Below are 17,522 nucleotides of genomic sequence, written 5' to 3'. Positions count from 1 at the left end.
TAGCATGTTTACATTTTTTCTGTAATAATATTGTATTTGGTATTACAGCTATCACCACCTCTGGTTGTCTATTCAGAATTAATTTGGGATTGAAACTAGTTTTTCAGAAAACAGATGCTCTTATCAATTCTCATTATTAGCATTTCAGGCATCAAACCTTAACATTCAGTGAAACTAAAACATAGGCAGTCAGTTCCCTTTGTATCCATTTCAAAATTGACTAAGTAGACTGCAAAAAAGGATAATGAAAACTTTACTAATGTAGAATTGATTGGTAGAGGATTGACAGACTGTGTAACTAAATAATGACAGTGATAGTATGATTTCATTTGAGTATTGAATCAATATTACATTGGCGATGTTCAACCAGCTGGGCAATATTTTAGTTACTTTGTAATTGACCTCCCCCCCTTGCATTTATTCAGACATAGAGGCATTTTCTTCCACTAATTTTATTCATTTGAAAACCTTTAAAAAAAGAAAAGAAAAGAAAACCTTTAGGTCTGCCTTACTATATATTTTATACAAGTTAGTCTTCAGATCTATTATGATAAGAAAAAAGTATATTTAATTCTTTTTAACAACTTCAGTGAATTTTTCCTTATATCAACTTGTAGCATAAAACTATTATAGCTTAGTGTGCTATTTTACTATTTTTCAAATGATTATATGAATAAAATACTGATATTTAAATTTTTGCCAACATTGGGAATACTCCCAATCTTGACCATATGTAATTTTTAAAATCAGCAACAAGGTAAAAATTGTAGAACATCAGGATACTTACAGACCATGTAAAGAGCTGTTGTGCCACCCCTTTATTAGTTATTGCAAAACAGCATTCCACACCATTCAGATATCACCTTATTAGACTGTATCATCTGCTTGTGAGATTAAAATTTTATAATATATCTGAACGGAAGTAAACCTCACCCAACTATTGAGGGAGAGGGCAGAAAGAGTTTTACCCCAAACCACGGCATGGGCTTCCAAGGCGAGTGGGGCTATGATTTTTCATGTAACTTCTCTCAGAGCATAAATGATTGATAGTGATGACTTTTGATGATAATTCCATTACTTCGTTTTAGGTGGGTTTTATGGCCAAGGCCGTCTCTCTTTGTAGCCACTTCAAACAACAAGCTGACACAAGTTTTAGATAATTTTTTCACAGAGACATTGCCAAGTGTACATGTTCTGTTTCTTCGGACAATGTGAAATATATCTTTCAAAGAAAGATTTATACGGACCCTGGTGAGATTTATTCTAGTATAGTAGTTGACAGCAGTCACAATTTATGTTCATATTTTGGCCAAAGTGAAAAAATTATCAAATGAATAGTGAGTATTAAGGGGGCTTCAGGCCTATGAATGGGAACATGACCAAGTGTCTTCTGGGATAATATCAGAATCCTTTGGTAGTAGGGTATCTTTTTTACTTTTGATTAAGGAAAGTGAAAAACTAAGAACTAATATTGAGTGTTTATTATTTATCAGATATTCATAAACGTTATGTCATTTTGTACTCCTAGTTGCCTTCTTAAAAGTTGATGTTTTTACAGATTTACAGGTGAGGAAACAAAGATCCAGAGGAGTTAAGTAATTTCTTGGATGTCAAACAGCTAGAAGGTGTCAGGTCGGAATGTCTGATTTTTAACAGTCATGAAATGAGAATTAGAAGTTTCTTTAATATTCCTTATCAACGTCTTCAACCATGAATAATGACATATTTGTACAGTTTTTGAAATAAAGGAATGGTAATGTAAATTAAGAATTATCCTTAGTCATTTCAACGGATTTCCTTTATTTTTGTTGCTATAAAATAAAGAATTAGGAAATGTTAGATATAGTAAGTGAATGTATACTTATTATCATACTCTAGGGAAATATTTATCTCAAATGAGAACTTACCATTATTGTGAGATTACAAGTATTTATATTTATTCCTTCATTTCCTAGTTCAAAAGACCATAACTGTTTTGGCATGTCAATGAGTTAAAATTTAAAGACTGTTGTTGGCTTAATGAAACTTTACCTAACTAATTGATAGATGGTTGAAAACAGTTCAACCAGGTGAATAGAAAAGAAAGAGTTGTATAAGCCCTGTCATGGATCCTTAAAGTCCAATTAAGATAAACACATGTAAAAGCAAATTCAACTTAATAGTGTATACTTCTATCTGGTGGGAGTCAGAGTAATTCAGTGATCAGTGTTAGATTGGGTTAATCAATAAAAACATCCTGGAGAAACTAAGCTTTTATTCTCTGTAGGAAATGTCTGTTCACACTCAGCTGTATGCCTGATTAGAAAGACTTGCAGTCTTCAACTGTACAGCAGGTAGTAACTTCAGTTAGGTGCAGCGATTGTACTTTCTGAAGGAAAAGTGAGTGTTAGATCCTTTATCTAAAGGAAAAGCTAGGTGTTGGATCCTTGTTTCTCCAAGTGTGGTCAAAGGATTGGCAAACTAGTACCATCTAAGGCTTATTAAGAAGTAGAGGATCTCAGGCCCCATTCTCTAACTACCGAATCTGTATTTGCATTTTAACAATTGTCCCAGGTGAGTTCTATGTTCATTAAACTTTGAGAAGCACTGTGTTTGATCTTGATCTTGGTATGCCCTCTTCAAATGGCAGAAGTTCTTTCATAACGGTTTTCATTTTCTACAGTGACATATTTCGTGTGTACACAGTTGAAAGTTGTCAGGAATGATGCTCAAGTACCTAAACTACTTTACCTGACCACTACAAATGAGAGTCGAGTGTTTATTACTGGTGAGCCATTTCTTTGAATATACTTTATTGGAGATGTAATATATTTTCTATTCATTAAATTACCTTTTGCATTACAACATTCAACCACAAGATAGCTTTATTATGACCTCCTTCATTGCTATAAGAATGTTTGAACAAAGAATATTTAGCCTATGAAATGTATTGCTTCTAGATTATTTATGACCAAAGCAATGATTTTGTGACTCAATGGAGAATTGCATTGATGTCCTTTGGTTAACTTTAATTCCTACGTGATGTAAGGTAATAATCATAAATTACTTTGATAGATTGAAGACTTTAGGTCCTATATCACAATATGGATATGATTAACAATATTTTTAAATACTAACTAAAAATGTGCATCAGATTTTGGTTCCTGATCTCAATATTTTACTTATATAGTAAGAAGAGCCTCATTCGTTATCTACAAGCACATTATTTTTCTCTGTTCTTTCTGGTAACGGGGTCAAAACAATGAAGATAAAAGTTTGCAGATGAATGAAGAAAGGGTGTGGAGTGGTATATCCACTTAAATACTACCATGTTGATAATCAAGAAATTTGTCAATAGAAGAGTCCTAGGAAGGATGTAACACACATCTTGGTCAATACTTCGTTTTATAAATACTAACAATATCAGATGTAAATGGCACTGTTAAATATGTTTTAAGAACATGGATTTAAATGCTGAGCTGTATTATAGGCGATTCAGTTCAAACATGATGCCATACCTTTAGGTTAATACATGATTTAAAAATCAATTTTGCAAGAAGATACCAACCATTTTGATAGAAAACTCCAGAAGATTAATTTTCTTTTCATTTTTACCTTTCAGTATCCTGTAGACAGCTACAGTTTAGCCCACTTAAACTCTAATATGTCTGATTTCCTTCTCGACATAGGATTGGTTTACTGTCTTTGATAATTTTTGTATATACATTAAATGTAATCTGTCACACAGTGAATAAATGAACTTCTTTTCTTGGTGACATAGGAGGCTATTTTGATATTAAACTGTTTCTATACAAAAAAATCCATACAGTTTATTACAGTGAGTTCTCTCTCTCTCTCTCTCTCTCTCTTTGGTTTTACTCTTTTTGCAAAAAGGTCATAGAGGCCAGCCATATACCAACGACACCAAGGTAAAAAACTTTATTCATTGGATTAAAACAAGGACCGATTCTGAGGAAGTGAAGAACACTGTTATTGGTGGATATTACCCCTATCCACCAGTGCCAGAGACATTTTCGAAGTATAGTAGTTCTGTCAAAGGTACTAATGTAATTACTAGTTATGTATGATATGTTTATGTACTGTATGGGTGATATATATCATGAGCTAACGTGTAGCAACACTCACCGATAAAAACTTTGTCTTTATAAAGATCTAAAATTACGTGTCATGCCTCCTAAATGTTAGTATTTGGATTTTGTTAGACTAGAAGAAGGGAGAACATAGATGATCACTAACTGGACATCATATCTTGATTTGATGTTACTGAGATTAAATCTGACATTAGTAGATCCCAACTCCTATGACATTACATTCAGAGACTAAAGATATCAAGGAGGTACTGGGTCATTTGAAATCAAGATACTGACACTATATTATGCTACTCTTGTGGGATTATATATATTGGATATTACACAATTGAGCGCTACCTTTAAATATAAATGACACCAAAATAAATGAGATGTAGAATAAGTACTGATGTGAGGCCTAACATTAACTTATTTTAGAATTAAGATATGATGGTTGAAGAATTTAATATAAGTATATTCTTTTTTTTTAAAAAAAAAGCTGTGGGTTAATTGCATGGTTTTGGGGTAAAAACCAGAAACTTTGAAACACTGACCTACCACCATCTAAATATTGGCATCTTCTTGTACTTCATAATACCAGCAATATGTAGTATGTGGTCATATATATTAAAATATGTGTTTCTGTGCAGTGGCTAAGCAACACTTTATAGTTTGAAATATGATGTGTAAATTACAGGTGACCCTTGAACAACACAGCTTTGAACTATATGTTTCAATAAATATATATAGGGTACTGTAAATATATTTTCTTATGATTTTCTTAACGTTTTCTTTTCTCGAGATTAGTGTAAGAATATAGGATATAATATATATACGTAATATGTGGTAATCAACTGTTTATATTGTCCATAATGCTTCTGATCAACGGTAGGCTATTAGTAAAGTTCTTGGGGAGTCAAAAGTCATACATGGATTTCCGACTGCAAGGGGTTTGTTGCCCCTAACCCCCCTGTTGTTCAGCGGTCAACTGTACATCCAATATGCAAAATTTCTGTTTCAATTTAAGACTCCAGACTAGAGGACTGTAGCCTAACTTAACTGATAAATATATTCTGCCTATTTTACAAAAACGACAAGGGGATGATGCCAAGCATAAACCTAAGTTTCACAAATTCAAGTTATGTAGCAAGCTTATGATTTCATGTTGTGAAATGACATTGCAAATCTAATTCTTATTTTTATCATTTCAGTTCTTAAAACTTACAATTTCCCTGGAATTATTCTTTTGCAGTTGAGTCGCTCTTGACAGCTATAAGTGAAGTGAGGAAGGAGATTGAAGACTTGCAGTATAGGGAACAAAAGCGCATTGCCATTCAGGGGATAATTACTGTTATAAAGTATATCCCCCATGCCAGTGCAAGTGAAAATGCCTCAACATCAGAAACACTTCGGGTATGGGGCCAGAGAATTAATAATATATCTCTGAATGCACTGTGATCATAATTACAATTGATACCTTGTACATGTTATTCAGAACTCATTTGTATTGCCGCTTAATGGTGAAAACCTCAGAGGAAAAAAAGATTTATGTTTTTCATTTGTTTCCTTTTTCTATCATTTATTTTGAAGCAGGCTGGGCTGAAGGTCACAGCCTCTGATATTCCCCAAGGCTTTCAAAATTTGGCGTCTTGTTTTTGCTTTCTGCATAATTTGAGCCTGTTGTGATTTTTTTACTTAAATACCCAGGTGGTATATATGTTTATATTTTCTCCATTCCTTTTCTCCAGGCCAGAACTATACGAACACTTCTGACAGTGTGGTAGTTTCACCTAGATTTTTTAAGATGTAGCAATGACTCTTGGAGGATAAAAGCTCTCATAGAAAAGACCACTACTGGAATCTAGGCACAATCAAGACAAATTTTTTTTTCGTGCATTTTTCCTTTGAAAAAATTATTTCTAAGATTTCTGTTCATATGAAAATAAGCATGTAATCCAACTTTTCAGTTCTACTAGTATAAGAAGGACTTTCGTTTATCTCCCTTAAAAATATTTTAATACCAGATGCATTAGTATAAATATAATTCTATCTATAAATCAGCTTTAAAAAGCACTTTTATGATTGCAAAAATGTTATAACTCCTAAGATTATGAAAAATGGATAAACTAAAATTATAGTCTTTTAAGAAAAATAATTTTTGTGCATTTGTTTAAAATGTCTTCTCTAAATTTTTGGTTTTAGAGCACTAACCAACCCTCAACATCCCAAGCAGCTAGAAGAGAAAATCAAAGTCAGGAAAGAGATAATAACAAACGGCATCAAGATGATGATCCTGTGAGCTCTCAGTGTTTTCAAACTACCTATACAAGTTTGAGCCCTACCAAGAAGAAAAGAATTCTGCAAGGGCCATATGCCAAACTGTAAGTCATTTGTATTAAGTATACACATAGCATATTAATCGTTTTCTTTCTATCCTGTAAAAATGACCAATTCTACTAGAAGCAGTATTAGTTTTCTATGCTGCTAAATTCCAAGATCAGAGTATTGGCACAGCAGGTTCCTTCTGAGAACTACGAGGCAGAATCCCTTCCATGCCTCTCCCCTAGCTTCTTGTGGTTTGTGGCAATCTTTGGCATTCCTTGTCTTCTAGAAGCATCATTTCAATCTCTGCCTTAATATTCACATGACATTTTCTCTTTATGCATACCTGTGTTCAAATTTTCCCTTCCTATGAGGACAGCAGCCATATTAAGTTAGGGACCTACTCTGGAGTACTGCTCTACTCCAGTAAGACCTCGTCTCAATGAAATATGTCTTAAGTGACCATCCAAATAAGTCTGATTCTGAGGGTTATTGAAGAGGTAATTGGTTATATACTGGTAGTCCTATTGACATTTAGTAGGGACATGATTCAGCCCATAACAGTCTGCGATCTAGCCCCTAAAAATTCATGTCCTTCTCACAAGTAAAATACGTTGAACCCATCAGAACATCCCAGAAAGTGTTAACATCAACTCTAATCCAAACTGTTATCTGAACATTATCTAAATCATATTTGGTTGAAATGCAGCGTGATTCATCCTGGGGCAAAATTCTTTACATGTATGAACCTGTAACATTAGACCTGTTATCTTTCCAAAACACAATGATGGGACAGAAATAGAATAAGCATTCCTATTTTGAAAGGGAGAAATTAGAAAGCAAGGGTATCATGGGTCAAAAGCAAGTTCAAAACCTAGCAGGACCAGTTCCATTTGATGTCCAGATATTGAGGGGTTATTTCATTACTTAAGCATGATAGGTTAAATCATTGGCCATGTGACTGAACTTATTCTTCAGCCTCTCTCTCTGTAATAGTATTTCAACCTTTGAATCATATGCTTGATGTATCTGATAACAGTTCCCATCTTCAAGGTGTCTAGTGGCTCACTGTGAGTTACCTCATTAGCATAATGAAGGCACTCCTGTTACTGTGGAAATTTGAGAGTTTTTGAACCAGGAAACAGATAAAGACGATATGTTCTTTATTGTTCCATAGTTCTTAAGTTCAGCTGTTTTGTTTTTCCGCTCTAGAAAGCCCATCTGATTCTTTTGTTTGTTTTCTTTCTTTTTTTTAATTTTTTATTGGAGTCCAATGTGCCAACATATAGCATAACACCCAGTGCCCATCCCGCCAAGTGCCCCCCTCATTGCCCATCACCCAGTCACCCCAACTCCCGGCCCACCTCCCCTTCCACTACCCCTTGTTCATTTCCCAGAGTTAGGTGTCTCTCATGTTTTGTCACCCTCATTGATATTTTCACTCATTTTCTCTCCGTTCCCTTTATTCCCTTTAACTAATTTTTATATTCCCCAAATGAATGAGACCATATAATGTTAGTCCTTTTCCGATTGACTTATTTCACTCAGCATAATACCCTCCAGGTCCCTCCACGTCGAAGCAAATAGTGAGTATTTGTCATTTCTAATGGCTGAGAAATATTCCCTTGTATACATAGACCACGTCTTCTTTATCCACTCATCTTTCGATGGACACCGAGGCTCCTTCCACATTTGGGCTATTGTGGACATTGCTACTATAAACATTGGGGTGCAGGTGTCCCAGCGTTTCACTGCATCTGTATCTTTGGGGTGAATCCACAGCAGGGCAATTGCTGGGTCGTAGGGCAGATCTATTTTTAACTCTTTGAGGAACCTCCACACAGTTTTCCAGGGTGGCTGCACCAGTTCACATTCCCACCAACAAAGCAAGAGGGTTCCCATTTCTCCACATCCCCTCCAACATTTGTTGTTTCCTGCCTTGTTAGTTTTCCCCATTCTCACTGGTGTGAGGTGGTATCTCATTGTGGTTTTGATTTGTATTTCCCTGATGGCAAGTGATGCAGAGCATTTTCTCATGTGCATGTTGGCCATGTCGATGTCTTCCTCTGTGAGATTTCTGTTCATGTCTTTTGCCCATTTCATGATTGGATTGTTTGTTTCTTTGCTGCTGAGTTTAAGAAGTTCTTTACAGATCTTGGAAACTAGCCCTTTATCTGATACGTCATTTGCAAATATCTTCTCCCATTCTGTAGGTTGTCTTTTAGTTTTGTTGACTGTTTCTTTTACTGTGCAAAAGCTTCTTATCTTGATGAAGTCCCAATAATTCATTTTAGCTTTTGTTTCTTTTGCCTTTGTGGATGTATCTTGCAAGAAGTTGCTGTGGACAAGTTCAAAAAGGCTGTTGCCTGTGTTCTCCTGTAGGACTTTGATGGAACTGTGTCTCACATTTAGATCTTTCATCCATTTTGAGTTTATCTTTCTGTATGGTGTAAGAGAATGGTCTAGTTTCATTCTTCTGCATGTAGCTGTCCAATTTTCTCAGCACCATTTATTGAAGAGACTGTCCTTTTTCCAGTGGATAGTCTTTCCTGTTTTGCCGAAAATTACTTGACCATAAAGTTGAAGGTCTACTTCTGGATTCTCTATCCTGTTCCATTGATCTATGTGTCTGTTTTTGTGCCAGTACCACACTGTCTTGATGACCACAGCTTTGTAGTACAACCTGAAATCTGGCATTGTGATGCCCCCAGCTATGGTTTTCTTTTTTAATATTCCCCTGGCTATTCGGGGTCTTTTCTGATTCCACACAAATCTTAAAATAATTTGTTCCAGCTCTCTGAAGAAAGTCCATGGTATTTTGGTAGGGATTGCATTAAATGTGTAAATTGCCCTGGGTAGCATTGACATTTTCACAATATTAATTCTTCCAATCCATGGGCATGGAATATTTTTCCATCTCTTTGTGTCTTCCTCAATTTCTTTCAGAAGTGTTCTGTAGTATTTAGGGTATAGATCCTTTACCTCTTTGGTTAGGTTTATTCCTAGGTATCTTATGCTTTTGGGTGCAATTGTAAATGGGATTGACTCCTTAATTTCTCTTTCTTCAGTCTCATTGTTAGCGTATAGAAATGCCACTGATTTCTGGGCATTGATTTTGTATCCTGCCACGTTGCCGAGTTGCTGTATGAGTTCTAGCAATCTTGGGGGTAGAGTCTTTTGGGTTTTCTATATACAGTATCATGTCGTCTGGGAAGAGGGATAGTTTGACTTCTTCTTTGCCAATTTGAATACCTTTCATTTTTTTTTGTTGTTGTTGTTGTTGCTTGATTGCTGAGGCTAGGACTTCTAGTACTATGTTGAATAGCAGTGGTGAGAGTGGACATCCCTGTCTTGTTCCTGATCTTAGGGGAAAGGCTCCCCAGTGTTTCCCCATTAAGAATGATATTTGCTGTGGTCTTTTTGTAGGTAGCTTTTAAGATGCTGAGGAATGTTCCCCCTATCCCTACACTCTGAAGAGTTTTGATCAGGAATGGATGCTGTATTTTGTCAAATGCTTTCTCTGCATCTATTGAGAGGATCATATGGTTCTTTTTTCTCTTGCTGTTATGATCAATCACATTGATTGCTTTATGAGTGTTGAACCACCCTTGCATCCGGGGATAAATCTCACTTGGTCATGGTGAATAATCTTCTTAATGTACTGTTGGATCCTATTGGCTAATATCTTGTTGAGAATTTTTGCATCTGTGTTCATCAGGGATATTGGTCTATAAATCTCCTTTTTGATGGGGTCTTTGTCTGGTTTTGGAATTAAGGTGATGCTGGCCTCAAAGAACGAGTTTGGAAGTACTCCATCTCTTTCTTTCAGAACAGCTTTAGTAGAATAGGTATGGTTTCTTCTTTTTTAGATATTCACTTTTGGCGTTGTATATCCATTTTATCCATCTAGATCACCTGTTGATCTGCTTCTGTTGGTATAATAATAGGAAATATGACCATTTAAGAGTTTGTATTAACTAACCTTTTAATAAAATAGTAGCTAGTGAACCATGGTGCTCTCTGTTAGATACTAAGATAATAGTCAAAGTCCATCTACTCATTGAAAAATTAGCACTGAGAAATAAAATATAAACAACAAACATTAAAACTTCTTCAGTTCATTCCCTTGGTAATATTTACTCTATAAAGAGAAAATCAATCACACCATAGTTAGATGAATACTTAAAAATCACTTTTAAAAAAATCATTTTCAGTTCTCCTCCTAAGAAAAGCAGAAGGCACTATAGTGTTGTAAATACATTAAGTGCATTAGATAATGATTGCTACCTGAAAGTATTTAATAATTTGAATTAATGATCACAAAAACTTCAGCTTTTTTCATCACTGTAAATTATTGCTAACTTGCTTATATTAGCAACTTCTCAAAAAACCTCTATATTATCTTTTTTGTACAGTTATCTTCTGCTTTTCTTAGGTAGAAGGTACTGAAAATACTCTTTCATTTAATTGTATAGAGAATTTCAGTATACAATGTAAAATTATTTATATTACATCCTTTGATCCTCAATATCTCTGTGAGGAAGGCACAGGATAATTATTTCAATTTTATAAAAGAGGAATCAGAAAAGATAAAAATAGGATTTATCATGTATGTATGTATATTAAGTACTTTTAATGTCTCTGCATGAAAGACATTTTTTAAGACCTCAATAATGTTAACTATAATCCTGTTCTATAGATGAGGGGATGATATTCTGTAGAATCTGTATGACTTTTACCTAAGGTCAATAAGTTGATAAAAAGGGGAAGATTACAGCTTATAGTCTCTGACATAATTTTTATAATATTCTGCCACTAACCAGTATATGCTTCTTTTAGCTCTCTTTTCCCTTTCTTCCTCAGTTATTTTTCTGTACTTATCTTTTCACTTTTCATATTTTTTTTCAGTTTCCTCAGTTGATACCCATAGACATTGTATACCATCACTTCTGTCATTTAGCCCCTTTAAAACATTTAAGTCATACCAATGGATGATTACATATTCCAGTAAAAATCTCCTAAGTCACTTTTTAAAAGTTCTGTACAATGTAATGGTGCTGTTAGGGTTTTAAAAACTATTTCTTCTGATTTGTTTCAGATGGAAGAAGCCACTTTCAAATCCTATGTATTAAAAGGTAGATACATGCTGTGTAAGGATCTTAAAATATATGTAACTTAAGTATTTTTTAGTTAGTTAGATTTCTTTCACAGTTGTTTTCAGCTTTCTCATTTCTAGAAATACCATGTTTTCAATGATTGAAAAAAGTTAAAATTACAACTATAAAATACATTTTTATTTCCTGGAATTTAAAGGTAAATAAATGGATGAATTCCTCCTTCATGAAAGCTACTTCTTTTTAGTTCATTAATAACTCATTAGGAGGGACGCCTGGGTGGCTCAGAATTTGAGCATCTGCCTTTGGCTCAGGGTGTGATCCTGGAGTTCAGGATCAAGTTCTGCATATCAGACTCCCCTCAGGGAGTCTGCTTCTCCTTCTGCCTATGTCTCTACCTCTCTCTCTCTCTGTGTCCCTCATGAGTAAATAAAATCTTTTAAAAAATAACTCATTAGCAAAATAAATACTACCGTTATAAGAAAAAAATTCATTGATAAAATAAGTTGAGCAATATGTAGCATTCGACAATATGACATTCTGTTTTACTTTATGCTTTTAGTTTTAGAAATACAACAGTAGAAAAAACTCATCACAAAAATATGCTGATACCCCACAAGATGGAAATCTTTCCTTCTAAAAGTAGGCTCCTCCTTAGTCTCAAAATAAGACACTTCCCTTTTCCTCCATTTATTTCAGTTCAGTAAAATCATTGGATAGATATTATATTATTATATATAGGTACAAAATTAAAGTCTATACTTTTGTAGATTTTATAGCAGAGCTAATAGCCGAATCTGTTGAAAGAGACTTATAAAACTAATTTCAATACAGTGATGAATTTTAGGATAGAAATTTATTCATGGTGCTGCTATGACAGCATTTACCAGGAGCACTGAGCTTTGACTAGAAATCAAGGATGGCTTCTAGGAAATAATGCTTGAGTTAAATTTCAAAGAAGAAATATGAGTTTGAAGCAGCATGAGACTTATAGAAAACTTTGAAATGAGGCTGGCGGGGGTTGGGGTGACTGGGTGATGGGCACTGAGGGAGGCACTTGGTGGGATGAGCACTGGGTGTTATGCTATATGTTGGCAAATTGAACTCCAATAATGAAATGAGGTTGGAGAGTTAGGCCAGATAGTTTCCCAGAATATTTGAACAAAACAAACATGAAAACAGGCCACTGAATGAATTTTTAAATTCCTATCCAAGAGAATGAAAAAAATCTATAGATATATGTTTGTATATACACACACACATCTTTAGTTGATATTTAATAGAGTTAAATACTTCCTTTTGTGGAGTACTCTTTATTAAAAGAACATTAAATCTGCAATAGTATTTAGGGTGCCTGGGTGGCTCAGTTGTATAAGCATTGGATTCCGGGTTTTGGCTCAGGTCATGATCTCAGGGTGGTGAGATCAAAACCTGTGTCTGCCTCTGCACTGAGCCAGAGTCTGCTTGGGATTCTTTCCTTCTTCCTCTCCCTCCCCATCTGCCTCTCTTCCTGTTCGCTTGCTTGCTTGCTCTTTCCTTCAAATAAATAAATAAAAATCTTTTTAAAAGAATCTATTGCAGTATTTGAATTAGGTTATAAATGCATATTTGTTCATAATTTGTATATATTTTCCTTGAATTTTTAATGCATTACTTTAAGAAGATAAACCTATATATTCTGTAAATGTACTTACTGAATCAGAGTAAATTCTGAATGGATCCAATTAGTTTTTTCATTCAAGTGTCTTTTTATAACTCTTGGTTATCTTTTTTCCATCTTTTGTAGAATTCCTGTACCTCAACCAGAAACTTCTGCACAGACAAAAGGAAATAAACCAGACATGCCAAGCATTTTCCAACGTATGTTACTTTGATGATTATTATTTATGAAATTTTTATGGAACATTATTATATACAGATTACTGTTTGATTTTATTCCTCATTTTTCTGCCACGCCTGTCTCTAGCATGATATAAGTACTTTAAATAGATATATAGCTAATTATTTTTGTTTTTTTAAAACTTATATTAGCTTCAGTCTTTGTCAAAATTACTGGTGCCAATTTTAAAGCAATTTGGTATCATCACCAAAGCGAAAGTAAATATAAACAAACCTATACTTACCAATTTGTTTATTTGATAGTACATCCCTTCAAATATAGGAATTTTTAATTAGCATAAAAATAAGGTAGGAAGTTTAATTTTTATCTGAAAGTAAATATAGGTAAAGCTTAAAAGATAGTTGTAGTTCCTTTCTTTGCTATTGTGTTGACCGGTTTGAATATTGTGTTCATTTCTGAAGAAATTTCATAGGACAATTAAGTTCCTTAGAGTGATTGGTTTAAATGTGATCTTATAAGGAGTCATCTCTCTGGACTAGGCTTGTTAATACTTTATGTCTTTCTTGCTTTTTGAGTTATTCTTATTTTGGAGTTGACTTCTTGTCAATATGGCAGATCAAGAACCCACAAACTGATCTGAGCTCTACATCCCCCAAAAAAGTAAAACATAAAAAATAAGGGTGAAATCATTGTAATATAAATATATGACCAAACACAGGACAAGAATGAAAAATCTTTAGGTGCCAGAAACAAAAGAATTTAAATTTAGCAGTAAGTAGAACTAAAACTAAGACTTTTCTCAGGCATTTCAGAACTAGATAGAGGCATAAATGATTGTGGGCTGAGGTGTAATAACCATATGGAAAGGAGGGAGCAGATCACAAGTCTTCTGCATGCAAAGTAGAACTAATATAGAGTTGGGAGGTTATGAAGGACCAGAGAATGTAGGCCCATCAGTGTGGGGAAGTATCAAGGAGCTTCCTGTATCCTCTGGGCAATGGTTAGGAAAAAGTCCCACCTGAGAGAAGTTGGAATCCCAGACCTGCAACATGCAGGTGTGGTCACCATTCAATTGACTCTAATGGTGAGGACACTGAGCCCAAGGGGTTAACAGTAAACATCTGGTCTGAAATCAGTGAAACCCTTAAAGTCTTGACAAAGGTGAATGTGAAACTGCCTCAGGGAGAGGCATTTTACAATCTAGCATATTTGGGACTCCCATAAAAAATGTCTACAGAAGATGAATTCATGTTTAAAAAAATTACAGACTTCCCAAGAAAATGAACTTCTTTGAGACAATGTGATCAGATGTAATATGTGAGAAATTTTAAAGCCTAGAAACTAGAAATACTAAGCCAATCAGAAAGAGGCTTTAAAAGAAATATTTGTTTAAAAAGTTGAAGAATGAATAGATACTCTAAGTTAAATATATAAATATATATTAAATTTAATTTAATTTCACATACAATTTTTAAGTTAAATATATTAGTTATATATTAAATATAACATATTAATAATATAAAATAAATATATATTATAGATAAAATAAATATATATGAAATATGTATTAAAGTTAAATACATTAAATTCAATGTATTACATTATATATAAATTAAATGTTTAATATTTTATTATTTATTAAATTTAATATATATTTAATATATATTTAATTTAATACATATTTAATATATATTAAATTTAATTTAATATAGTTAATATATGCTTTGAAGAGAAAGCAAATGCAGATGAAGAAAGAATTAGTACATTTGGAAGATAGATACAAAGGAAATCACACTAGAGACAGGTAAAGAGGTTGGAAAGGTAAAAAAGAAGTTGGGAGACTTCTTGGTGGATAGGGTGAGAAGGGGACTATCTAATAAAAGTTCCAGGAGTACAGACTGGAGATAATCAGGAAGAAGCAATATTTGAGGAGGTACATTTTCAAAATTAAGGGTATACATGAATCATTAGATTGAAGGATCAGAAAGAATCCTAAGCAGAAAAATTAAATAAACCTATATGCAGACCTATCATAGTGAACCTGCACAGCATCACAGATAATAAATATCTTAAAAGCTGCCAGGAAAAAAATGCCTATTTATTTACAAAAGAAATATAATTAGACTAGAAGATTTCTTGTCAGCACCAATAGATGCCTTAAATAATGGAATAATGTCTTCAAAATGCTGAAAGAAAATATCTTCCAACATAGAATTCTGCGTTTAACTAAATGAACTTTGAGGAAAAAATAAATATATTTTTTAGATATTCAGAGACTGTGAGTTATTATTCATATTGTCTCAATGAGTGAGTTACTAAAGAATTTTTAAAGAAGCAAAATGAAACCCAAAAGAACTATCAAAATACAAGAAGAAATGGTGAGCAAAGAAGTAGGTAAAATATTGGTAAATATAAATAAAAACAGGCAGTACAAATTAATAGCCATGATAAATAATTTCATGGGATTTGAAATAAAGTAAAACTAAAATACTACTTAAAATAAGATGATCAGGGGATGCCTGAGTGGCTCAGTAGGTTAAGCATCTGGCTTTAGCTGACATCATGATCTGGGAACCCTGGGATCAGGCCCCTCATCTGGCTCCCTGCTCAGCGGAGAGCCTCCTTCTCCCTGCAGCAACCCCTTGCTTGTTCGTTCTCTCTCTCTCTCTCTCTCTCAAATAAATAAATAAATAAATAAATAAATAAATAAATAAATAAATAAATAAATAAAATCTTTAAGAAAAATAAAATAAGATGGGTGGGAAGATGAGAATTAAAGCATTCTTAGGTCATTGTATATTTATGGAGGAAGGTAGTGGTTGATGAACTATAGGCTTTGTAAATTCAAATATCAAAATTAACATTTTAAGGGCATGCTAAAAGAATAGGTATAGAGTGTATAACTTTCAAAGCAGCACAGAGAAAAGGAAAATTGTGAAAATGTTATCAGAACAGTAGAAGGTAGAAAAAATGGAAGAGGGGATCCCTGGTGGCTCAGCGGTTTACCCCTTGCCTTCAACGTGGGGCGTGATCCTGGAGTCCCAGGATTGAGTCCCACATCAGGTACCCTGCATGGAGCCTGCTTCTCCCTCTTCCTGTGTCTCTGCCTCTCTCTCTCTGTGTCTCTCATGAATAAATAAAATCTTTTAAAAAATGTAAGAAAGGAAAGAAAAAGCATGATTAAAAAAATACAACTGAAATGATTCTAAATACATCAATAATTTCAATGAATGCAATGTTAAACTCAGTTATCAGTTTTAAAATTAATATAATTGTATGCTACTTATAAGAGACACACTTAAGCAAATTTATATTGAAAGGTTGAAAATAATGGAATGGCAAAAAATATACCTGACTTATACTAAAGAAAAGGTGGTAGAGCAATATATATTTTTTAAAGCTTTATTTTTTTTTCATGAGACACACAGAGGGAGAGGCAGAGACATAGGCAGAGGGAGAAGTAGGCTCTTCACAGGAGCCCAATGTGGAACTCGATCCCGGACCCCGGGATCACGACCTGAGACAAAGGCAGCCACCTAACTGCTGAGTCACCGAGGCATCCCAGAAGAGGTGGTATAGCAATATTAATATGAGATAAAGTATGATGCAAAACTATAAGTAAAGATAAAGAAAGCAGTATAGAATGATAAAAATTACACTCCACCCAGAAGATAATAACAACCAGGAATGTATACAACGAATAATATAACCTCAAAATGTAAATAACCCTGTAGATTTAAAAGGAGCAATTGACAAATTTATAGTCATAGAACACTCCTCTCTTAAAGTAATAGAACAAGGAGACAAAAAGTTATTAAATAGTCAGGCATACATATATTGATGAAAACCAGTAATTTAAAAAACAATCTTAAAAGAAACCAAAAGGAAAAGTTAAAAAAGACGTATTATATAGAGGAACAAAGACAAATATAACAGATTTCTCTTCAGAAAGTGTATTATCCAAAAGACAATGAAAAGACCTGTAAATCTAGAGTTCTATACACAGAAAACATCTTTTGAAAATAGACAAAATAGGGATGCCTGGGTGGCTCAGTGGTTGAGCATCTGCCTTTGGCTCAGAATGTGATCCCGGGGGTCTGGGATCAAGTTCCACATCGGGCTCCTTGCAGGGAGCCTGCTTCTCCTTCTGCCTGTATCTCTTATGAATAAATAAATAAA

General features: G+C 34.0%; 1 protein-coding gene across 2 annotated transcripts in view; it reads left to right on the top strand.

Annotated features, from left to right (window-relative positions):
* The window catches only part of RADX (RPA1 related single stranded DNA binding protein, X-linked), an 88,614-nt gene that overhangs the window by 18,580 nt on the left and 52,512 nt on the right, over window positions 1–17,522 (top strand). For both annotated transcript variants that reach the window (XM_077890375.1, XM_077890374.1), the window contains exons 7-11: window positions 2,663–2,767; window positions 3,874–4,038; window positions 5,320–5,480; window positions 6,270–6,448; window positions 13,290–13,363. In XM_077890375.1, coding sequence (XP_077746501.1) covers window positions 2,663–2,767; window positions 3,874–4,038; window positions 5,320–5,480; window positions 6,270–6,448; window positions 13,290–13,363 — 684 coding nt within the window. The remainder of the gene's footprint in view (window positions 1–2,662; window positions 2,768–3,873; window positions 4,039–5,319; window positions 5,481–6,269; window positions 6,449–13,289; window positions 13,364–17,522) is intronic.

This window comes from Canis aureus, chromosome X (genome assembly GCF_053574225.1).
Source record: "Canis aureus isolate CA01 chromosome X, VMU_Caureus_v.1.0, whole genome shotgun sequence".
NCBI lineage: Eukaryota > Metazoa > Chordata > Mammalia > Carnivora > Canidae > Canis > Canis aureus.
Note: the sequence above shows the minus strand (reverse complement) of the source record. Positions and strands in the feature narration are given on the sequence as shown.